The sequence below is a fragment of the Solea solea genome, chromosome 15 (genome assembly GCF_958295425.1).
Source record: "Solea solea chromosome 15, fSolSol10.1, whole genome shotgun sequence".
Lineage (NCBI taxonomy): Eukaryota > Metazoa > Chordata > Actinopteri > Pleuronectiformes > Soleidae > Solea > Solea solea.
The window spans coordinates 18116415-18140037 of NC_081148.1; the positions used below are offsets into that span (position 1 = coordinate 18116415).

General features: G+C 39.3%; 5 protein-coding genes across 6 annotated transcripts; 1 reads left to right on the forward strand and 4 right to left on the reverse strand.

The window, feature by feature from the left end:
- Positions 1-222: 222 nt before the first annotated feature.
- On the reverse strand, positions 223-2779 carry fuom (fucose mutarotase). Its single transcript, XM_058651927.1, has 6 exons — positions 2651-2779; positions 2414-2482; positions 1299-1369; positions 1104-1202; positions 912-985; positions 223-379 (listed from the first exon to the last, which is right to left on the reverse strand). The coding sequence occupies exons 1-6, from the start codon at positions 2733-2735 to the stop codon at positions 313-315; spliced, it is 465 nt and encodes a 154-aa protein (XP_058507910.1). The 5' UTR covers positions 2736-2779; the 3' UTR covers positions 223-312.
- A 3824-nt stretch (positions 2780-6603) lies between these two features.
- echs1 (enoyl CoA hydratase, short chain, 1, mitochondrial) lies at positions 6604-11026 on the reverse strand. The gene is made up of 8 exons (XM_058651507.1): positions 10546-11026; positions 9213-9410; positions 8984-9111; positions 8680-8779; positions 8456-8560; positions 8108-8227; positions 7950-8017; positions 6604-7035 (listed from the first exon to the last, which is right to left on the reverse strand). Exons 1-8 carry the CDS (start codon positions 10637-10639, stop codon positions 6970-6972), a joined length of 879 nt encoding a protein of 292 aa, XP_058507490.1. The 5' UTR covers positions 10640-11026; the 3' UTR covers positions 6604-6969.
- Positions 10657-13266, forward strand: sprn (shadow of prion protein). 2 transcript variants are annotated; one of them, XM_058651509.1, is made up of 2 exons: positions 10657-10791; positions 12673-13266. In XM_058651509.1, the coding sequence occupies exon 2, from the start codon at positions 12690-12692 to the stop codon at positions 13155-13157; it is 468 nt and encodes a 155-aa protein (XP_058507492.1). In that variant the 5' UTR covers positions 10657-10791; positions 12673-12689; the 3' UTR covers positions 13158-13266. The 2 variants fall into 2 exon arrangements, with proteins under 2 accessions (XP_058507492.1, XP_058507491.1); XM_058651508.1 differs by lacking the exon at positions 10657-10791 and adding an exon at positions 11267-11661.
- Positions 13267-14072: 806 nt separating this feature from the next.
- On the reverse strand, positions 14073-17478 carry mtg1 (mitochondrial ribosome-associated GTPase 1). Its single transcript, XM_058651506.1, has 11 exons — positions 17250-17478; positions 17094-17160; positions 16162-16264; positions 15995-16081; positions 15842-15898; positions 15535-15625; positions 15396-15457; positions 15203-15299; positions 14946-15027; positions 14734-14846; positions 14073-14382 (listed from the first exon to the last, which is right to left on the reverse strand). Exons 1-11 carry the CDS (start codon positions 17350-17352, stop codon positions 14285-14287), a joined length of 960 nt encoding a protein of 319 aa, XP_058507489.1. The 5' UTR covers positions 17353-17478; the 3' UTR covers positions 14073-14284.
- A 332-nt stretch (positions 17479-17810) lies between these two features.
- On the reverse strand, positions 17811-23402 carry LOC131473894 (peroxisomal N(1)-acetyl-spermine/spermidine oxidase-like). The gene is made up of 10 exons (XM_058651504.1): positions 23167-23402; positions 22228-22404; positions 21398-21528; positions 20743-20930; positions 20324-20505; positions 19996-20165; positions 19669-19754; positions 19443-19555; positions 18778-18932; positions 17811-18701 (listed from the first exon to the last, which is right to left on the reverse strand). The coding sequence occupies exons 1-10, from the start codon at positions 23321-23323 to the stop codon at positions 18549-18551; spliced, it is 1512 nt and encodes a 503-aa protein (XP_058507487.1). The 5' UTR covers positions 23324-23402; the 3' UTR covers positions 17811-18548.
- Between the last annotated feature and the right edge of the window lie 221 nt (positions 23403-23623).

Genomic DNA, 23623 nt, shown 5'->3' on the forward strand with positions numbered 1-23623 from the left:
ATTGATGTGTATTGAATCTTAATTTCTTTATAGAATAACTAGTAGCTTAGCACACTATGTCTTCATGGAAAGCACAATTGTGATGCTTTAATCACAACATCAAATGTGTGTTACATTTATTGAATTTCAGGTACAACAAAGACTTTATTCACAAAAACTACAGGTTTAATAGAAGTGAATCACACCATATTTTAGGTATAAGTGTATTTACACTTGTATTTACACTCTGAACTTCTGGAATGATTAGTTTGATATGACACCTCATGTTGATGATTAAGGCGTTAGGACATTATTACTTTGAACGCTGGTGTATCACGGCAGCAGCTGAGCAGGAATGACCCCCTTCTTCAGTATCAAATTACCATAAAGAGCTTTTTCCCTATGGAGACAGAGCAGAGAAAAGATTACAATTAATCAGCTGCACATTTAAAGACATGTTGGAAAACCTTTCCTACCAGTTCAACTTGATTACCAGTTAGTATCACACTTCCTTCACACCTTCACAGTCAGTTTGACTGACTTTTAAAACACAGGCAATTGTAGAAATTTGAATTTATCTAAGCAGGACTAACACGCCCAGATAACGCGATAGGGAGACAAGCTGCAACTATAATATCTTAAGTCAGACATGTGCATGTGCCACAGTTCACACCCTCTGGCTTAAAAGAAGCTTGTACAGAGAGAAAGAAAACAGCGAGAAACTTTCAGCTTAAAGAATTGAATATAAGTTTATGGACAGTAGTAGGACTCGCAAAGATGGACACATTCAATTTAATAAATCGATTGGGACAAGTCTAGTAGTACAAGAACTGTGCCCAAAAATCTAGGGACTGATAACAGGTTTTTTCCCTTTTTCACACAAAACCCAAACCCCGCTATAATATTTAAGTGAAGGCAGAGGAAATACACACCCTGTGGCTACGACAGCAAACGCTTTCTTGGCTCGTTCATAGAACGTGAACCTTTCCACCATCTCAAGAGGAGCCTGGGTAAAACAAGAAATCAATGCATAAAGAGTCCAAATTCACACAGTTTATGTTGTAATACCTTCTGAGTTTGTTTTTTTTCTTTTGTTAAATACTCTTATGGACATGCTGTTTTACCTGAGACCCAGCCTGAGACAAGTAATTAGTGTAGATGTCCCACACAGGGACAGATAAATGTCTTTGTTTGTCCATGTCTACCAGGTCCATAACAGCAGCCTGTTAAAACATGTTAGTGAAGATGTATTTTTAAGAAAGACAATTTAGCAGGATGAAATCACTTTGTTGATTTTTAGCTTATTATGGGGTTTGTACCGGAGAGGGGACGTAGGTGTCCAGGGGCAGCAGCTTCAAAATGGCTTCCAAAAGTTGTGGTATATCCAAGCCTGCATTAAAATAAGACACAGTTGGAACATCCACTTAAAATAAAGTTCCCTCAACCGAAAAGCACTTAAGGCCTCTATTTTTATACAGTATATAGTTTGGAATTTCAGGATAAATACACTGAGGCTAGTTAGAGCAGACTGCCTTTATGTGTAAATATAAAATATAAATATACATTTAATAATAATGTTTACGGTAAAAAAAAAAACTGTTAACTCAAAATATTAGGTTTAATTTTAATCTGGGAACATATAGGAAGTGTAACTACAAAATGCCAAAATACTTATTATTATGAGGGACACAGTGAGCAGGGAATGAGTTTGATGAGGGACCTCCATCCATGTCTACTTAGAATTAAGTAGACATGGATTTTATGAGGTCAAGTGGCTAAAATCTTGTTTTTCTTTTTGTGTCCTGGCTGGCAGCCATGTTTTAAATGACAGCCCCCTACTTATGTCAATATATTAATTCATAAAACTCATATTTGAAGGTACAAATGACTCCTAACAGTGTGGTGAGGAGTGACACCTGATGTGGTCCTCGAGGCGATTGTAAGGAGTCTTTAACTGAGTTACTGTTGCCTTCCACTTCAGACCTCTGGCATCAACAAGGCATTTTTGCCCAGACTGCAAACTGCAGCTCGCTGGACATTTTCTCTTTTTTGAAGCTGTCTCTGTGAACCCTAAACATAGTCGTGCATAAAAAGTACAGTAGATGAGCAGTTCCTAAATTACTGGAACTAACAACCATACCACAAAAGTCATTAAAGTCAACTTGGCTCCATGCCTAAATGCATAGAGGGGCTGCAGTGTGGTTGGCTGATTAAATATTGGCATTAACAAGCAGTTGAACAGTTGTACTTAAGCGTAGTCAGGAAAGCACACACACACTTACTCTTGGCACGATTTGTTATGAATTCTACAGTAGAAAGTGTATATCCTGTATATCCACCATCCAACGAACTATCCCTTTAACTTTTAAAAGTGTATTTGAATTCGGCCTCACTGACATGGACTTATATGTACAGATATATACCATGTTCATACCATCAGCTCTGATCTCTTGTGGGCCACAAGCACAAATGGAGGATGTTGGAAAATTTGCATCGGCAAGAACTGAAAGAAAGAAAGAAGAGAGAGGATCGTGGCTCAGTGAGTCACTCTTTGCTCAGGTGTTGCCTTAGCATCAGCCTATAATCGTTTATACAGTGAGTGCACAAACATTCACAGGCTTCCACTGTGTAGAAGAAAGATCACATATACGTCTACAAACAAACGCCATACCCAGCTCATCACCGTGGCCCATTTTAGCGAGAGCATACAGCAGCTCAGGTGACAACACGGACGGGATTCCTTTCAACACCACCATGTTGTTCGCTGTCAAACAGAGAAACACGACCAGAGAGTGTTGAAGGGGAGTGAGAGCAGTCACTCCTCCCTACTTCCCCCTTTGTTTAGCTTCGCCACAAATGCAGGCTCAGGTCTGGCATCAGGAAAAAAGTCACTGTGATTAAAATGGGGCAGCGTTTTTAATATAAATAAAATGAATTGATAAACTGTTCAATTTAATAAAAATGTCTCCAGAAAGGCTTAATAACAACATGAAAGGGTTTACATATTACGCATCAATTTGAGCGCAGACAAAAAAAGAAAAAAGTAGCAAACAGAATATTGTCTAAATTTATTAAAAACAGCATTTTAAAACGGTAAAAGTAAAAATGCTGTAAAAAAAAAAAAAAAAACTAGAACTAAAACGTGGCAAAATTACAAGTGAGCGTTGGGGCACAGGTTCCAGCGCAGTCTGTAATACGCAGCTGTTCACTGTGTCTCGCGTGCATATATTATGTTGACATCCTTTGTTGGTTTCAGTCTCTGTCAGACAGGTGTTCTTCTTGACTTCTTCACTATCTTGCTATAACTAAATCATCTTTGGCGATGTATCATGTGATCAGTGAGACACACTTGTTTGGTTAGATTGAGTAAGTGTGTGTAAAGTCTGCTCTCTAAAAACAAGCAAACTAAATTATAAATATTTAAAGACAGAATAAATAATATCTAGTCTATCCGGGTGGGATTAATATTACATGTTTTGTTTAGTACTGTATTATGTTTCCACAAAACTCTCTCTCTCTCTCTCTCCATATATATATATATATATATATATATATATATATATATATATATATATATCTATATATATATATATATATAGATATATAATTAGAGCTAAACATTTGAATGTGATTAATCATGTGTAGCTGTGGATTCATTATGATTAATCCACATTCCTATATATGACAGAAACATTCATTTATGTTGTTGGAGCAGGTAGGCAGATATGTATGCTTAACCATTTGGTTTTTTTTATCTATGGCAAATACAAATTATGGCATTATTAAAATATAAAAATAACATATCAACGTAATCATACCACACAAAAACTGCATTTGGCTTCCTCCTATGCCTCTGGGCAATTAAAGGATGTGTTATTCACAATCAGAATCATTTTTAAATCAATCTAAAAGAAAAATTTTATAGTAAATAGCCTTGCACACACATAAATGTGTTGCTGAGGCAAATTAACTGGCTAACATTTTACATTTTCTGAGCATAAAGGCCTTTGCACACCAGACACGTTTTTGTCGTGCAAATAATTTGCACATTTGAAATAGTTTTCTAACATGTGTCCACTCAACGCAGCGTGTGGTGGATTTTCCTGAGCTTCCTTTTCCGACGATTTCACCATGAACCAATCAGAACGAGTGTTGTTGACAACGAGTTGTCATCTGCCGAGTGAATCGCTTGTTTCCCAAAACCCCATTTTTTTCCTTAAACAAGAAAAAACTAAAGACATGTGGACGGAGGTTGTAACAGAGTTTGGGTGGGACGTGTGTGTGTGTGTGTGTGTGTGTGTGTGTGTGTCTGTGATGCCCACTCCGCGCATGTGTTAGAGTAAGTTACCACGTTAATTCTACAAATTAATCATCTTGTGTTATTTTTTACAGCCCTAATATTACAGCCCAGTCTTCAATGATATTGTGGTTGGAAGCTTCCTATGCCACTAGCTTTTTTTGTTTTGGTTCCATGAAGGGCCCCTCATGCCCCCTGTTGCCTGGGGCTGCCGAGTCTTTAAAACGCCCCTGGTTGCCTGTCGTCTATAGAAGCTATAAAACATCGTGTCATTGTACAACAGGCTGCACAGTCTGTTCGACGTCAGTCTGTGTTATTTCTGACACCCTTGGGTGGGCATAATTCAAAGCAGACGCACAGTTTGAATGTGTCTGTGGTCCCCGCCGGTGCCAAGAATGTGAGATAATGAAAATATTTGTCAGATCACGAAAAGCCCTCCACCCAACCTGTTTCATGTGAGCCACAGAAAACCCTCAGCTGGAAGGTGAATGAAAAAATGCTTGAGAAATCCTGACTATGACCAGAGATCACGATGGTGTAAAGGAAGAGGACATGTGGACATAAAGAAGGCTTCGACAAAAGTCAAGAGACATTTGCAATTTGGTTTATTGCTGTCCGATTAGTCGTCGTTGTGGGGTTTGTGTCGCACTATATTTTGTTTTCTGCTGATTAACAGTGCTGAATTACAGTACTCACTCACAGGAACCTTTTGCCATATAGGGAACAAGTGGAAATGAATTCCTGAATGTAAAAGCTTGTTGTGCAGTGTAGGAATATGAGTGAGGGAACATGGGAGGCTGCTGGGTAGAAGCAGGAGAAAAGGCCCTTGCAGGAGCCAAGCCTGTCTGCTGAAGTGAAAGCCCCCTTTCTCCCTCTCCTGGACCCATGCTGCTTTCTCTTTATCTCGGCTTCTTTAAATGAGTTTATCACGCTATGAGGGTCTGCGCTGCCAAAATGTAACGTTTTGCCCCTTTTGTCAGCGCGGAGAGCCTCAATTGAGTCTACATTTATTGTTTTGACCTTTCGGTAGCCTCAGAAAGGAACTTCTTTTCTGAGCCTCTCTGCAAACTTTTGTGCTTCCCCGCGGACTGAGGAGACACGTTTTTTTCTTCTCCTTCCCCTTTTAAGTTTGGTGCCAGGGAGCCGACAAGAAAGCAAACTCCGGGGGAATATTGAATGAAAATAAAAATCAATTAGGCCATGGCCTTGTGAGGATATGGGGCGCCGCCGTGTGAAGATCAGACAAAAAAAGGTGCCGTGCGATGATTGGAGCGGCAGATGAAAGCACACACTAACCAAATTTGTTCTGGTGTTTTTCTTTGAAATCAAAATTATAATTTTATGTCGCTGAATAGATTAATCTGATAATACAGATGAACTTGGATGGTTATTCTTTTTTATGTCCATCTACAGTAATACTACACAAATAAAATGTTATCAAATATCAATTTTATTTTAATAGACCAATGCGTTAATTAATTAATTACTAAAACACAATGTTTTTCTGCCGTCATTTAAAGGCTTGACACTAAAGGTGAAACTTTACTCCCATTTGCACCCAGTAAATGTTATTCATCTGCATTCAACCTAGTGGTTTTTGCTCAACAGCCTTTCCTGTGTTTAAAAACACAAGCACCCCATCTAGTGGCGAGAAGTAGACACTTATTTTTCGATTTTAGCGACATAACTATATGAATCTCTCATGTGTTTCAAAGATGCAATTTTAAACCAGACTCTAAAACCTGAATAATAATAATTAACCCTTACGTGCACACTTGGTAAATTGCCATGGGAATAAAACACAACTCCTTATATGGACATCCAGGGTGTGTGTGTTTATAGGTCACATATTCACATTATTTTTAGGAATTTTTGAGGAATTACTTGGTGAAAATGGAAAACAATAATTTCATCAGATTACCTATAGGTTGTGCTGAACTAAAGGATAGAAGACACTGTATACTGCACATTCTTAAAGCCTCTGTATATGTGTTTTAACATAGAAATGGAAAAAAAAAGGCTCCGTGTTCTAAGAGGCAAATGTGAGTTAATGTGTGCAATCATAATTTATCAAAGCGTACTATAAATGTGTACGAAACACCCCAAGGTGTGAGACAAATACTGTATCTCATCAAAGGGCGGCACAGTGGTTAGTAGTGGTGAGCACTGTTGTTCTCCACGTGTCTGCATAGGTTTCCTCCCACCATTCGGTCAGGTTGGTCCCTTGTGGCGGCGCGCTCAGTCGCAGCGGCTCTGATCTGACCTCGAAATTTCGTTGTGCAGTTTCGGTTGTATAATGACAATAAAGACGATTTCCGATTTCAAAATAGTGTCAATAGTTGGTTTATTGAAGTAAATGTGTGAATCATCCATGTTAAACCAGAGCTTTAATTGTAAAGTTACACAGATAAATCAAGCTGCCTACAAAATGTAGACACACATTCGACAGTCCAAATTACTCACCTGCTACAACACAGTTCTAGTGTACCCACACATGATCCTCATACTGAGCCTGAGCAGGTAGAGATGCACTCACAATGATAAGTCACTCACTGCCAGAATCTGTTGTTGAACAGCTTGCATGTTCAACAACAATCAGGGTTTTATTTGTGTCACTCGTATTAATGTGGATAAGGAAATAATCCATCGGTATCAGGAACTGTGTCTTGTTGGCTCTAGATCGGGGGATTTTCCTATTTGTCCTGGAAGTTTGCCTTTCTCTTCTCCACAAACGCCGACATGCCTTCTTTGCGATCCTCCTGAAACACAAACGTACATCATGACTCGACTGTCAGAAAATCATTTAAGTCACTCTGATAATCGAATTATTGTGTAAGTCTAGCTAAAATGTTACACAATTGAATTTCTCAAATTCAGACTAACACACATAGTTAATGCAGTTGGCAATCAAATAATGTTTAACTGGATCCAAACTGGCCTAGTGCTCTACGCGTGTTCCACAGGTCCTGCCCCCGGGCTTGGAGCCAAAAATAATAAAAGAAGCTGTTGCAGAGAAGAAGACGAAAGCCAGACTAGTGCATTTTAGGGCTGACGAGAAAACCAAATTTCTGCTCTGTTAGCTCAGTGAATTAAATATTACACAAAACACAAAATGCTGCTGCTTACGTGTTTTAGTCTGCAACATACTAGCTGTGTCTCAATAGTCAAGGCTGCAAATGTGCAACACAGAAATGTGACGGTTGAGCCCCTTCTTCTTCTCCTAATAGAATCTGGCTACTATTAGTAATAATTGTGCAGACATCATAAACGTTACGTTTCTTTCTTTATTTTGGTTTGTTCATAAAAACAAGCCAAGCGAACTTTAAACTGTGACGCATTTCCACAAATTAAATTAAATTTAAAAGGTTTTTAGTAGGTGTTTATATAGTTGGTGGGAATGAAGGAAAAAAAAGATTGCCTGTAGTTTGTGCTAAAAAAAAGAATATAAGACACTCTATATTGTACAGTCTTATAGCCTCTGTATATACGTTTTAACATAGTCACAGGAAAAAGCAGCCTAAATGCACTGTGTTCTAAGGGTTAATGAGCAAAATCATAGCTGTTGAAGTAACAGGAGTATTTTTTTTAGTTAGTAACGCGCCAACTACTGACAAGTTATAATGAGTATACCGCCACCTAGTGTAGCAGAGGACACACTGGCTGTTCTACTCACTGTAGCAAAGGTAGCGTGGAACAAGCGCTTTTCCATACGATTCCCCTCAGCCAAAGTCAACTCAAAAGCTAAAATCACACAAAGAGAAAAAAGTCACACAAAACTGAAACTGACTCAATGTTTTAAGATATACAGCCTTTTAAACCAAAGTTACACACCTGCATTTACAGCCTCTTTAGCCATAGCAGAGACCAGTTTGGAGTTGGCGGCCACTTTTTCTCCACATTTCACAGCTTCAGCCACGAGCTGGTCCACGGGAAAGATTTTACTCACTAAACCTGAGGGACAAGAAGAAGAGTACAGCTTCACATTCTATGTATATATATATATATATATATATATATATATATATATATATATATATACATACATACATATGTATGTACAGTATGTATATGAAATGAATGTTTATTTAATGGAGCTGAAGCGTAAAGTACAATAAGCGCCTCACAAATTCGACTCATGTACAGTGATTGATTATATTTACTTTCCTACAATGCAGTTACCTGACTGTTTTGCTTCTTGAGCATTAATTCTGTCTCCTGTTAGAACCATTTCCATAGCCAGGGACTTGCCCACCGCACGAGTCAGGCGTTGGGTGCCACCCACTCCTGCAGGAAGACACATGTGGTTAAAAAGCTGCCTCAAAAGCGAGACTCTGGTGACCTGAGTATCAGGAAGTGAATGAAGTCTGAACAGCGAAAGAAAGGAGATACGAGTGAGTCTTTACCTGGAATGGTCCCCAACAGGATCTCAGGTTGACCAAACTGTGCTTTCTCTCCTGCGTAGATAATGTCGCACATCATGGCGAGCTCACAGCCTCCACCCAGCTGAGAGATTAGATTGCAGAGTCAAGCGTGAAAGAATCAAATGAGATTTCTATTCATTGTTTCAGATTTCAGGAAATGTTGACAAGCATTCTGTTGCCTCCCCATGAACAACATGGTGGAACTATGTTGACTGACTCATCTGTCATACATGGTACTTTCTCTCAGCTTATAATATAAATGGCATAAATTGAAAAGGCCACTCACAGCAAATCCATTGACAGCTGCAATTATAGGTTTCTTTACTGTGGATACCCTGTTCCAATGAGCCAGGAAGTTTCCACTAAAACACTCTTGGAAGGTTAGATTCTGCATCTCTTTAATGTCGGCTCCCGCTAAAAAAACACAATAAATGGATTTATTGTCGCAAACAGATGAAAGATAAGATGTGGATACAAATCTTAATAAAAAAGAAAAAAAGACCAGTTTCACTCACCAGCAAAGGCTCGCTCACTGCCGGTGATAACGACAGCTCCAATGTTGCTGTCGGCTTCAAATGCATCTAGCGCCAGTCCGACCTCCTTCATAAGCCCGCCACACAGAGCGTTGAGAGCCTTAGGTCGGTTCAACTGGATGAGACCGACATCCTTCTTCTCACCTCGCTTTTCCACCAAAATATACTCATACTGACCACCTGCATGAAGGAATAATAAACAATATAGTTTACTGCATCAAATATAGCTGATATTTTCCAGAACAACGCGAGGTGAAGTGATATTGTTTAATATCTAGGCCTTGGTATTTCCTGTCGTAAAACAAATAGAGGCCACTTTACAAGACATACTTCAATACAGTTATTTTGAAGAATAATAACATACCATTTAACATTTCACTGGCTTTATTTTGGCACTGCACCTTAGGTGAAATTGACTGTATACGTCAAGACTACCATCATTCCATTTGCTGCCATGTCGATTTTGTAATCTGAATTGATAGAGGCAATATTTTCAGCACAACCCTAATTGTCCCATTCTAAATCACAACAATACTCATTTTACTTATAGCAAGAAAGAAGAACTGACACTCTTCTATACCCTTAAAATATATTTGAGAAAACTAAAACCAAGGCTTGTAAAGAGCTGCATGTTCAGCATTTGCTGCTTGTTGCAGTTGTGTCAACTTCTACCTGGGGGCAGGTGATGGGTCACCAAAGTGGTCTGACTTATTGTGACAGAAACACAAGGAAAGGCAAAGCTCTGGTTAATCATTCATGAAGATCAGCACTGTCAAGGTCTTACATAGACATGGACACATCTTGCGGGGTAAAGGTGAAGAGTCTCAGTCTAGTCTTGATGAGCTGCTTTACACTACAGTTTTAGGATTCACCCATCTTTCATACCCATTAACACGCTACAACATGGGGTTAAGTGTCTTGCTCCAGGATACATAGACTAGCAGAGCCAGAAACTGAACCCACAACCTTCCAGTTGAAAGACAACTTGCTCTACCACTGAGCTATCATGGCTCAATCCCAACTGCTTACTTTTTTTTTTTTATATCAGAAAATTACTTTTGATACTACCTAAGTACAGTAAATTCCATATACTTTAAGACTTTTACTTACGTAATATTATACAAAGTGACTTCAACTTTTACCAAAGTCATTTTCTGGTAAGATACTTTTACTTTTACTCAAGTATCCCTTTTATGTACTTTACACAAGGCTGGTTATCAGTCTGCCTGCAGTTCACACGTCAACACGTCATATGTTTCATGACATTGTGGCTGCAGCAGAGTGAGTGACCCTGAGTTGAGTTTGAAACGCTCACCGGAGCTGCAGAAGCGGGCGGCGGACAATACAGCCGGCGCTAACGTGCTGCGTGGCTTCAAGAGCAACGCGGCTCTTCTGCAGAGGAACGACATGACTTCTTTCCCTTTACTGTTGACAGTTACGTCGCTCCACCAGTTCTCCTCGATGCTCTGGATGCAGCTTCCGCCTCCTGTGACTTCTTCTTGTCCTTCTTCCTGTTCTTCTCGGTGAAAATAAGGCAATGGCGCATTACCGCTACCAACCGGTGAGGGCAGCGAACATATCGCATTTAATATATTTCTTCTACTGCAGGGACATTAATCAAAAGTTGGATATTTAACAGACCTTCGCCCCAACTCCAACAGCGGCTCGTTCGTCAGTTTCACCCGGCGTTTGCTGCACGTTCGCGTGGCGGGTGGTTATAACATTAGCTTACTGCTGCCCACTGACAACAACGGCTTCACTTAGGGACCGTCAAAAAAAATTACAGTTTTCTGCGCACACAATCCAAAACAAAATTATTCTACAAATGACAGATACATGAGAACATTACACAAAATAAATCTCACATGGAACAACTGTGGTTATTGCAAATGTGTCAATAAGTAAGTGCACTTTTTCAAAAGCTTTTATGTCACGTGACATAAAAGATTATTCATTGGTCCCCCACTTTTATGTCATTCTTGTTCTTGTGGAAAAATGATTATGTTTTTAATAGTTTTCAAAGAATAGGGCAAACCTTTTTCGGTATTCCACTCGTCCCCCAATTTTATTTCAATGTTTTTGTTGAAAAATCTGATTCTTCTGTATAATGTAGGGAAACTATTTACAGATTCCATAAATACTCAGTGATTAGATATTATGTATCACACGATTTGAAATAGGTGGATACATAAATTAATTAGACATTTCGCACTGAACGAATAAGATGAAAAAAAACATGTATATAATCCAAAATAATATAATAATACCTAAATACAATACCATAAATGGACGTCTTGAGCGCGCCGCGCGTTCTCGCAGTCAGCCGCATGAGCGAGCCTTCATGCATCGCGCACGACAATAGCCTCTTGTCTCTCCTGCGATCGCCAAAACGCAAACTGGGATTTAAAAAATAAAACACACGGGGAATCAGGTAAGGACCAATTAAGGTTTTGGATCCACTGAATTACTCACGCGTGTGTGTGTGTGTCTTTTATAATGGTGGGATTCATTCAAGCGACGCTGAGGATGCAGTCAGATAAACATCATGCATTTGCAGTGTTTATACATTAGATTAACATAATCCAAAACAGATTAAACGCAAACGTGCAACAATATTACTAATACAAAATATGTATTTTTTTTTTACTTGATGGCTTAGTTACCTGCTAGATATGAATGGAGCATCTTCAGTGGCCTGCATCATCTACAGACATGCCAGCCTGTGCCTTTTATTCATAATAATAAACCACAATGTATATCCTGTATATATTAATATACTCTAGAATTGATCAACACATAGATCATAGATCAAGATCATGATTTAAAGGTTCAGTGTGTAACATTTTAGGAGGGTTTCCAGGCATAAATTGAGTATACTACCCATAAATATGTAGTAAATGAATGCTTCCAAGATAAAAAAAAAAAATGGTTTGGTTTTCATAGCCTTAGAATAAGCATTTTATATGTGCATAGACAAGGGCCTTGCATTATGTAGGTCACCATCACTGCTATCGTCAGTATCCACTGCTTGCAAGGAACGAGAAGAGCAGTGACTCAAATGGTGCTTTTTCACTATACAGTTGTAGCACGGCACGGCCAGACTCTACAAGCCTTTGGTCGTTTTCCTTTACCATAGTACCTCCTCAACGGGGGCGAGGTCGTCATACCACGACTGCACGACTTTTGTACGCGACACAAACGAGTGACGAGCAAAGCAGTTGTTTTCGGTGTACTTAATCATTAGAATCAGTTAATTAAAAAGATTTGTTCAGTACTCCCTGCATGACCGATGATGAGGCTACAACTCAACACATTAGACAATGTTCCCATAATCAAATTATTGACTAAAAGATAAGGCATAACTTCTCCATTTAAGACTTAGTGCAGTGATACTGTGCGTCCACCACACATAGGCCTAAAATGTGCTCCTTTGCTGCATTAGATCTTCTCCCTGCACAGATGTTGGGAATAAACCAGCTGGTTGCCACATGCTGGACTTGCCTTCTGCTCTCTGCTTTCCTGTGTGAGCCCACGCTGGCCAAGGGCGGTCGTGGAGGTTCCCGGGGCTCCTCTCGAGGCTCCCACTCGCGCAGCCCCACGGGGGGGAGTTACCGAGGAGGAGGTGCCTATGGTGGAACGCGCTCTCGCTTCAGGTCAGCGGGGCGATCATCCCCGGTGAAGGTGGCAAGTGCTGCAGCAGCAGGGGCAGCGGTGGCGTTAACTGCGGATAAATGGTACGCGTCTGCCTACCGCCGCAGCAATGCCGACAGCCCAGAGGACGGACTGGATTATTACAACAGGACCAATTACTTTGATGCACTGATGTCGGGTTCAGCCCATATGGGATGTTCTCGGTCTCAGCTGGTTGCCATCATCTTTGCAACATTTTCACCCATATATGAGCTCTTCTTGGACTGTACACTGTAGATGTTCAGGTGATTTCTTTCTTTTAAATTATTTATGATACATTTCTGATTCAGTTTAGGCCTGAGCTTCTCTGGATCTGACTATGATGTGCAGCAGGACTGACTGGAATCTGCATAAAAACATCACAGTACTGTACTGTTTTTACACATCTAATCCTCTATACAAACATGCATAACCAGCACATTACCAGTCATTGTGACAATGTTTCACCTTTTGAAGAGTGCACTTTATATCAAACACTTCTGTGTTATACTGGGGCCAAACTCTAAGAGTAATCACATTTGTTTCCTTTACTAAATCTTGATTACTCCATCTAATTAATATATTTTTGATGAAAAGCAAACAAACTACTACTCTGACCAACTAAAAGAAAGTTTTTATTTGTGATTTTGATTCTAAAAATAAACCTGGACTCGTTGCAGTTTAACTGCAGTATTCTCTGGTGAACTGAGTGAAAGAACCAGCCTTTAAACTGATGCGTGTAATTTTAACATTTTGCTTTAAAATTCGATAAATCAACTTTCCTTTTTTAAATTATTTTACTCCTTCCTACAAAATCTCAGCTCAGTGATGTGACTGATTTTTGTTAGCAGACTAAGAGCAGTATATCCTCTATCATAAGAATTTATTGTGCAATTTACATCCTTTTTATACTGTAAGTTTGCTAAAAATGTCCTCAACTGACTTCTTAAGACTTAATTGCTGCTCTCACTGTTGCCAGTCCATTGTCCAAGAAGAACTTTTTACCTGCTGTAGAAACTCAGGAGCAACCGACTGTTCCATATCTATAAGTGCACTCACACTATGTACACAGTATGTTAATACTAACACGTTTGTTATCACTGTCTTTATGCTAATAAATAGTTGTCAGATACATGTGCCTCATGTTTTCAAAAACCAAACATTGCACCTGAATTAAGTTCAACAGTTTTATTTACAAAGGACACAGTGTTTGTGGAGTTTTTAATTTACAAAACAGAATTTATCATGTCCCCAAAATGTCAGCGATGAAGACGATGTTTCCCACCAGACATACTGTATGTTGTGGTAAAAAATAAATCCTTCTTCCGGGTTAAAGAAAAACTTGGAAAAGCACCTCAAAAGTCTGTGTATCTGGATTCAAACGGTCAGTCCAGCATCACTTGTCCCAGCTCCCCTTTCCTGAAAGCTCTAATGAAGTCATAAGCTGCTGCTGTGTAGTTTGGGATAGTGACAGTAATGTTCCCTGATGGAGATAAAGAACAATGTCAATGCAAGGCCATTTGTTAATAGGCTGTTGATCGTGCCATCAAACTGAAGACAAATAACATACATCTCTTGGACAGAATCAATATTTTTTTAGTGGCAGTGAAAACCGCTTGATACGTCATGCGCTGCCTACCACTTCAAAAGAGTCCTGTGGTTTGTGTTCTGTGTCTACACATCAGGGAACTATGGTGGCCTTTGCATACGAGACACAATGTTGTACTTGTTTAATATATACAATTCAGCATAAAACCTCTAGTTATTCCTCTTATTACTAGTCTATAATTCTATATAAAAACAGAAGTTATCAATGGAGTTAGTGTTTTCTTACCCACTCCAGTGATGGCTGTGACCCTCTGGGTCTTTTTAAGTTTCACAGCAATGTGTTTGAGGACATGTTGGATGTCATCACTGGGCTCCTGCAGGTCGTATTTTTCCACGTAACTACACATGAAACAACCATGCTATTGTGAATCAAAGGGACTTCATGATCGATACACTATGACAGAAAATAAATACAAAAATAAATGAATAAAATCACACCTGAACTTCCCCAGCCTGTTTAGGGAATACAGTAAGTAGTCAGCGATAATATCTTCCCCAACTAAATGGTCCAGTATAGTTCCTGGAGGATAAAAAAATAAATGAAAATATTAGTTTAACACATTAAAAAACAAACATAAGAGCTCTGACGCTAAATACACCACATGAGGGTCGTGGGAAAACCCACACACACACACAGGGAGAACATGCCAACAGGGCAAGAATGCTAACCAATTTATAATCAATGTTCCACTCACCACATAAAGCCAGCTTCATGCCAGTTTCAACACTCTCAATCCTGGGAGGCAGGACTCCCGGTGTGTCCAACAAGTATATTATAGGTCGCTCACTCACCTGAAGACAAATGCAGGTAACAAGTACTTCACAGATGCAAAAAGCAATTAACACACACTCATATACAAAAAGATAAACCGTGTCTTTGACACTTACCTGGATTCTAGTAAGGACCGCTTTAGTTATACCAGGCTCCCCACCTACTCGAGATGCACGACCTGGTGTATCATTCCAACAATTAAAATATGATATTGAATCAATGTCCAGCGCCTCTCAAATGTTTTATTACCCATACCTTTCTTTAAGTTTGTTCTTCTTAATGAGTTAATTAGAGATGACTTCCCCACATTAGGCACTCCGATCACCATCAGGCAATAGTTTGTATTCTGCAAAAAGAAAAATTAAGGTAAATGGACAACACATTAAGATTTAACCTCTGCCATCTTCAATATGTAATAAGTTAAATGCCATTTGAAATAAGTTTAGAGATTCATAAATTTAAGCTAGATGATGCGCTGATGGCTGCATCTTTCAGCGGCCTTATCATTTTGAATGATTCTCAAAGCTTAAATATATTATGACATTGTCTGTGGTGGGCAGACCTCATCTCTGTTAAAACGTGGTGTGTTTCCAATAATGTCCATCACCATTGGCACCAACTATAGAAATAAAGAAAACAGTAATAAGTTGCACAGTCATGCTCAGACCTTTTCCTCCATATTAATTGAAGTAGACCAAATAAAAGTGACCTCTACCTTTTTGATATTTTCATCTCTCTGCTTCAAACAGTCTGTGAAAAGAACATTCCTGACCCCATCTTTTTCCAGCTTCTTAAGGATTCTCTGAGTGGTAAATGTACAGATGAAATTAAATTGCTGTTGACTTTGTACTGTAACACTGCTAAAACTGTAACAGACTTAACCTGCTGGCTGCTCAGATCAGCAAGGTCCATCTTGTTGAGGATTAGCACATGTGGCTTGGCATCCAGAGTCTCCTGAAACATGGGGTTTCTTCCAGAAAATGGCATGTGCTTAATGTTAAAGAGAATTGTCAAAGTGTTCAGACTAACCTGACAATACTCCCAAGATATTACCCTCAAACACTGAGCAATGTGTGCGCCTGTTATTTGCATTTTATGCACCGAACAACCAATCGATTAATTAAAGTTTAATCTGTCGATTTCTTTCTCTAGAAATGGATTAGTTGACCAGACCTGTAATCTAAGCATGAATGAAAGGGTTCATACAGTATTAAAGTGTGTTTTGTATCTGCTAAGGTCAATAATAAGTCATAAGCATACTGCATTTACTGAATTTAAGGAGGATTTCTCTCCAGTTGTCGGCTTGTTTAAACTTCTGCTTATAATTGAATTCAAGAAAATATAACTGTAATACTTGCCTTGTGTTTCAGGAGTGACACAGTTGTGCAAAGATAGTTTGTTGTAATAGTACAGTACATCATGCCATAACTATATTACAGTTTTTCTCCTGGTTATGACAACACAAGCTGTGTTGTCATGTGTTGGAGAAGTACGTCTGGTTCCCCCTCCAGTGTACATCATGTCATATGATGAAGTAAAATGCATCAATAAGCTCCTGCAGATTCACTTGTAAAAACTGAGCTGCCCTGTTAAGATAAAATGATTATTAACCAAACAAGTCTTGTGATTTAATCTTCATAGCTATGACAGTAAAAAATTTTTTTTTAGATTATGGATAAAGCTGAACATTTGAGGGATATATCGACAGGATTTTTTAAATTATTATTATTATTTTAAACACATTAAGAGCAAGTTTACTAACATCAAACTACCCATACTTCTGACACTTGTACATTCAGCTTAAAAAAAAGGATATTCTTGCATCGTGGATTTCTAATGTGCAGTCCACACTCTTGAGGCTGGCTCTCATCTGCTTCAATCCTACAGACAGTGAGAGGAAAACACAGACATTTCCACGCCGCTGCTACATACACGTACATTTGACACGACCCTGCAGATAAAGCTGTCACCTTTAGCCATGTGTCCAGGGAACCAGTGAGCCACATCCCGTCCACCGAAGTCGAAAACGGTTCTGAACTTTTCGACATTTCGCAGAACCTGGTGCAGTTTCATGGTTACACAAATACAACTATGCTTGATTTTAAATCTGTGTCCATTCAAAATAACCTCTACACCTACAATTTAACCATCAATACTGAGAACATGCTGATGCGCCACACTGTTTACACGCCGACTGGAATCTACCGGCGAAATTACTTTGTTCCGCTTGATGACTTCTTCGCTCTTTCATTTAAATGCGCAAGGACACGTGTTTGCCCTCCTTAGGAGAGAAACGGAACTACTCTGGACACTACTGTTTGTACGATATTGGAAATTAAGATTTTAAGGCCCAGTGTTTTACTTTTAATGTGTTTCTTAAAACACTGTTTCTCCAGTGTTTAATTCCTACAGGCTGTTTATGTGGTATCATTATTCATTGTCTCTTAACGGCCACAAATGTCTAGCTTTCATTGTGTTTTTACACATCCAGAGTCTTACAGCTTCTCTGACTGAACAAAAATAGAACAGAGTAGTCAAAATATTTTATTTAGAATATCTTTGTATAATTACAATCAACCCATGACTGGATTATCAAAGGAAAAAGTTGAAATCTTAAACCACACACACACACACACATCAATTTTCCTTAACAGCAGTGCCCTCTTCAGGCACAAAAGGCATTCATGACTTTGGGCTCTCAGTCTGGGCTGATAAATGAGTTTTATGCACAGAAAACAAAACCAGTAATATGATAAAGCTCAGACAGTGTGGGCCCACACGGAATTGAAACTCAGCTGAATGGTGACTATGATCATCATCCTCAGGAACTGGAAATTCTATCACTGCAACAAAACACACGAAACTCCAGTGCTTAATTACTTCAACGGTTCAGCATTACAAAGTTTAACATGATCATATGTGCTTGTTACAGTCACATAGTGCAGGAACAGACATTAAGGCCAGTGAGTGTAAATGAACAACCATTTCCTTATAAGAGTCAGTGCACCTATGAAATGTTGCTTTGATTCATTCTTACAAGAAAACAAAATTACTGCTAATTCTTCAACAGCAGTTTCATTACCAGATTTCTAAGTGTGTGATTTCACTTATTCATTAATTCACCTCGCTAAGGAAATTTTTATTTGACCAGTTTAAATAAAGAAAAGCCCTAAAACAAACCATCAAACCAATTAATGTAATTGTTTGAAGAATTTGAACATTTTGGATGAAAATCTGATTGATTACTTCCTGTCAGCAGCGCAGTTCTTTTACAGTTTTGACTTGGTCGGCTCAGATTCACCAGTGGTGTTATAATGAGAGATGAGACGATCAGCTTCTCTCCACCCACTGAGTAGAGCTCCGTGAACAGTTGAGAAGTAGCAGGGATGAGTTGCCTCTCCAGCAAACAACACCTGCAAGGGCTGAAACACAGCACGTATTAGACAAACTATAGTACTGTTTGTACACATTTATGTCTGAATATAACCATTTCAGTACTTGTGACTGTGATCCCTTCACAGGCAGGGGCTCCATTAAGTTTTCCAAGTCCTGCTCTGAGCAGCCTATTCCAGGATGACTGTATGACCCACGTGTCCATGGATCATGAAACCACTGGGAGCGCAGAACTCTCCTTAGGGTGATGGTTGGGTTCCCTAAACACACAGTTGTTGTATGGATGCTGTTATGACAGTTTTTGAAAGATGTTATTCACACTGGTGCTGCTGGCTTCTTTTGTGCCGTACTTTTGTTTATTTTCTTTTAAATGGGAACATAATTCATAAAACTGACATCATGTGCTACTGAAGATAAGAATTGTCCTGCAGTGGGGTAATTTACAGAATTTAAAGAAGATGTGCAACTAGTGTTAGAGACTTTTAACTCCTCATGAAAGTATTACTGATATCATAAATCAAGTGAGAAGTAGCAGAGGTATGTTCCTATAGATTTCCATTCAAACTATTATTTTTGCAACAGTGGTGTGGATTCGCCCTCTGGTGATTAAAATTCCAAATTCCACCTGACTTATAGGCTTCACTTTTCAAGTTGGAAGACTACATTGATTTTTACATACAGTCTATGATGCTGACAGAGAATTTTTGGAAAATATAAAGACGAAGTATTGTGATCTTAATTGAGGAGCATTTCGAATACTTCACACTCACCTGTGAACCTACGAAATAGCTGTGCTACGGTGTGTGTGACCTCCTGTTCAGACAGTGTCTCCATGTACTCTGACTCATGGCCAGCTATCCAGCCACAGAGGATATGGCCATACCTGAAGGTTTAACCACAAACAGCACAACACTGCATTCAAATAAACGTCAATATGCCACTTATTATTGAGCAAAACCAACATAAACGAGCAGGCTGAGCCTCACAGATGCTGACCTTTCTGCGGGTTTGAGCACAGTGAAGCCACACAACTTCTTTATCCAGGATCTCTGTACATCCGGCACCTGATCCACAATGGCATCCTGAAGATGACAAAACAAGAAGCTTTGTGAGGACACCATGAAATTAACCTTTGGCTATTCAAATCTAAGAAGCAGCTAATCTGTGAACAAATGTTTATTGTTTTTTTTGGGGGGGTTAAGTTAAAAGAGAATCACAAAGTACATAGGGTTAGGGTTACTTTGAGGGTCCTTGTTTTTCTGAGAAATTCAAGCGTTTGAAACAGGAAGTGATGTGTAGAGTAAACGTGTTTCCTTCATTCACCTCATCGTCCCACACAAGGTAGATGACCTCACAGTCAGCGTCCCACCACGGGGAATCAAACTCCACAAATATTTTGTTGTTTGTTCCAAAACCTTGTCTCTGGACAGAGTGCATCTTGTGTGGAGGCAGAGGAGGATGGAACAGAGTTGAATGGTGTTGCTTTAGGTATCCTGAAAGAAAGGGAAAAATGTAATACATTTTTCTTTGTTAATTCATTTATTTACAAGTACATGCCCTTAGGAGGACGGGCTGTGACACACTTTTATCCTCCTTATTTTGTATTAGTTTGGTGGCACCATGGTGAAAAACATGGTGCACATGATTTTACCTAGAGGTACTGTGACAATAACATGATCAGCAGCGATCTTCTCCCCATCGTTACACTCGATCATCAACGGGGTTTGTGTCTTCTCTGAGTTGCTCCAGTGGACACAGCGCACAGGCCGACTGTACGTCACTAAACCACTGGGGAGCTCCGACATCAAGCTTTTGATTAGACCCTCGTAGCCACTGCATGAGACAGAAAATGCTATTTAGAAATGAAATTTAGGCCAGTGTGACGCATAGATTTGTACAGGACCAATCAGTTGGAAGTTACAGTTGACCTTCTACATCTATCATAATCCTCTTATGAAGTTGCTGGCCAAATAAGCAACTACATTGTCTTACCTATAGAGCTACTCATGAAATAATGATGCAATGATTTGTATTAATTCTTAGATATGCATGCAGTGCTGGAGTACAAACCCTGGAAATGTACAGTCCAGTCCAGGTAGAGTCTTGTAAAGGCCATTGGCCCCCAGGGCCACCTCATCCAAGCTGTGAGCCCCGTTAGTGCAGCACTCCAACTTCAACATGCTGCTGATCGCACACAGCTGTAGTGATCTGGTGTTTGCATCTAAATGTTTCCATTCATCTGCTGCTCGTCGTTGCACCTGCATCAGGCAACAAGCGACAAAACGAACTGAGAATATGTAGCCAATCCTGGCCAGCCGCTGACAAACACATTTTCAGTATTACTACTAACTATGCAGGAAAAATAATCATGGTGCAGTTTGGTTTGGTACAGTACGGTGCAGTTTGGAACGGTACATTTACTTGGTAGGCGGGGTGTGCGCTGTGCTCGTTGGCCGCGTCAGTGAGATACATAGTGTGAAGCCGTAGCGGTGCGACAACAAACAACGATATCAAACGTTCTTTTCCTGCTTGGTTTGTGGCTGTTTGTCTCTACGAGACATCTACCTTCATCCGTACCATACCATTACTCTGGTACCCCAAAGGAAGGGTACCAAAAATTGGAAAGGTTGTGGACAGTTACTTTGGTAGTATTCCTAATGGAAACACAAAAAAATACGCACAACACCGAACTGTTCCACTTGGTGGACACATGGCTGTAATGTACCTCTGACCGTATGAAATCTCCCAAACTGGGAGAGGGTTCTCCCCCTCGACTCTGGAATCCTTCACTTTCACCAAGCAGCTCAGAAAAAATCTTTTGAGCGGGATAGATGTCCTCAGCATTCAGCTTACGGCCTGCAAACGTTACAACATGGATTTAAAAATGTATTATTAAAACTGCAGTGCATAACTTCTGTCATTCCAAACAGAAATTCTAAATAATGACCGAAACACTACTGGCGTCTCTTCATGAAGTATACCTAGGTCACCCCCACCTAGGTCACCCATCCACTACCTAGTTGTAAGACGTGTTTATCAACCTCAACACACTGAACATCAATGTTTGTTAGCAGTAGAACCCACTTCTGAAAATTAAAGATCTAGACACAACTATACTGTTTATACAACTACATAAATTTGACTAAATTAACATCGTATCAACTCAGCTGACACAATAGTTTGAGTGAAACAGACATATTTATGTCTAAAAGTTACACACTGTAGCTTAAAATTATTATCAGGGTCACAAGGTCATATCACTTTATTCACAGTGAAGTCAGTCAATCACAACTAGACGTTGTGAAGCTGTGCTTCATTTTCCTTGTTGAGTGTCTGTTATAAAACCGGTGCAAAGTCTGATTTTAAATCAATACTACTATACACACCAAGCCACAGGCAACTATTTATCACAGGATAAGGTCACAGAAAGAACGCAGATTAAGGAAAGACCAAACACACATACAAAAAATAAATAAATATATATATATAAAGACTAAAAGTGTTTAATTGGTAACTTAAAGTCCATGGTAGTTTCATATTTTTCATTTTTATAACCTGAACTGCTGAAGATGTTGGGAGGCCCGGGAGGATGTCCTCCAACGTCTATGGCTTGGTTTTCTGGGGTGAGGGCCTCTGGATCCAGGAGCCCGTACTTTTGGGCCAGACAAAACACCGGGTTCTCCTTGCATGGTCCATGGATCCAGTTTGCCCCAATCTCAACAACACTGTCACCTGCAGATGAAAAATATAGTCATATATGCTGCAGAAATGTCACGCAGCTGAGTCTGGTCCTAGTTAAGCAACACAATGCATGCAGTTGAACTTATATCAAAAAGTTCAACTGCATCACAACAAAGTAGTGAAAGCCTGTACAATAAACTTAAATCAATTTCTGAAATCATATTTGTGTTCCTGTCCAGAGAAGAACATTTGTAAACAGCCTGGAGTTAAACAACACTGCATGCAATCTTCCAACACTACATGCAATCTTCAGATTAATAAATAATAAAAGTCAGTATCTGTCACTTAATAAATGTCAAATCCTGTAAATTATTAGTTGCTCTGTGCAGATCTTTTTTGTGTGATTATTATACATCTGAAATCACACCAATGAGGTCTCAAACTCGCAGCCTGCTACTTAAAATCAAGTTGTAATTTAGTTATTTCTGTATGTTCTTTAGTAAAAGATACATTCAGAATTATCAGTACATTGTTTTTGTGAACTCTATATCGTTCCATATCAACATAGACACTTTTATTCTGTGACATTTCGATCATTACAGGTATTTCTATTGTGATATCAGAATGGATTATCGTGATATGACATGAAGATTAGATTTTATGAGTTTCCTCAGTTATTCAAATACCTTTTTGTAATATTATAATCAATAACCGTACTTCTGTTATCAAACATATGCATAACTATGTTACAACACAGGTACCGTTATTTGCTGTTTCCTCTCGCTTTTGGACTCCTTGAGCTTCCGTACTCACCTAGTCGAGACGTCTTAATTCTCCCTCCGCTTCTCGCCGTCGCTTCAAGTATCCGCACATTATGGAATCCAGCGTTAATGAGCCGGTGAGCCGCCGCTATGCCTGAAATCCCGCATCCCACTATAACTACTGTAGTGTTTTTATATTTCACGCTCATTGTCAAGTGCTGAGTCAGAAACAAACCCTTTGTACGGATCCTCAGCACTCACCGTAGTCACCGCACGACCGTTTTCTGTAGAGCAAAGATTAACGTGTCGTGTCCGGTTTAAGACTTTCAAAATAAGGTTTGTCTAGCTTTGTCTTTGATCTGCCCGCTCAATTTATTTCCGCAGGGAGAACATTTGCAGAAAAATTCAAATTGTCCCGAAAATATAAAAAATGGGAAATACAAACAGGAAAAGAGCAGTTGGAAATCTCACCTAAAAATCCTGTATCTTTGGGAAATTATTTTCATTTG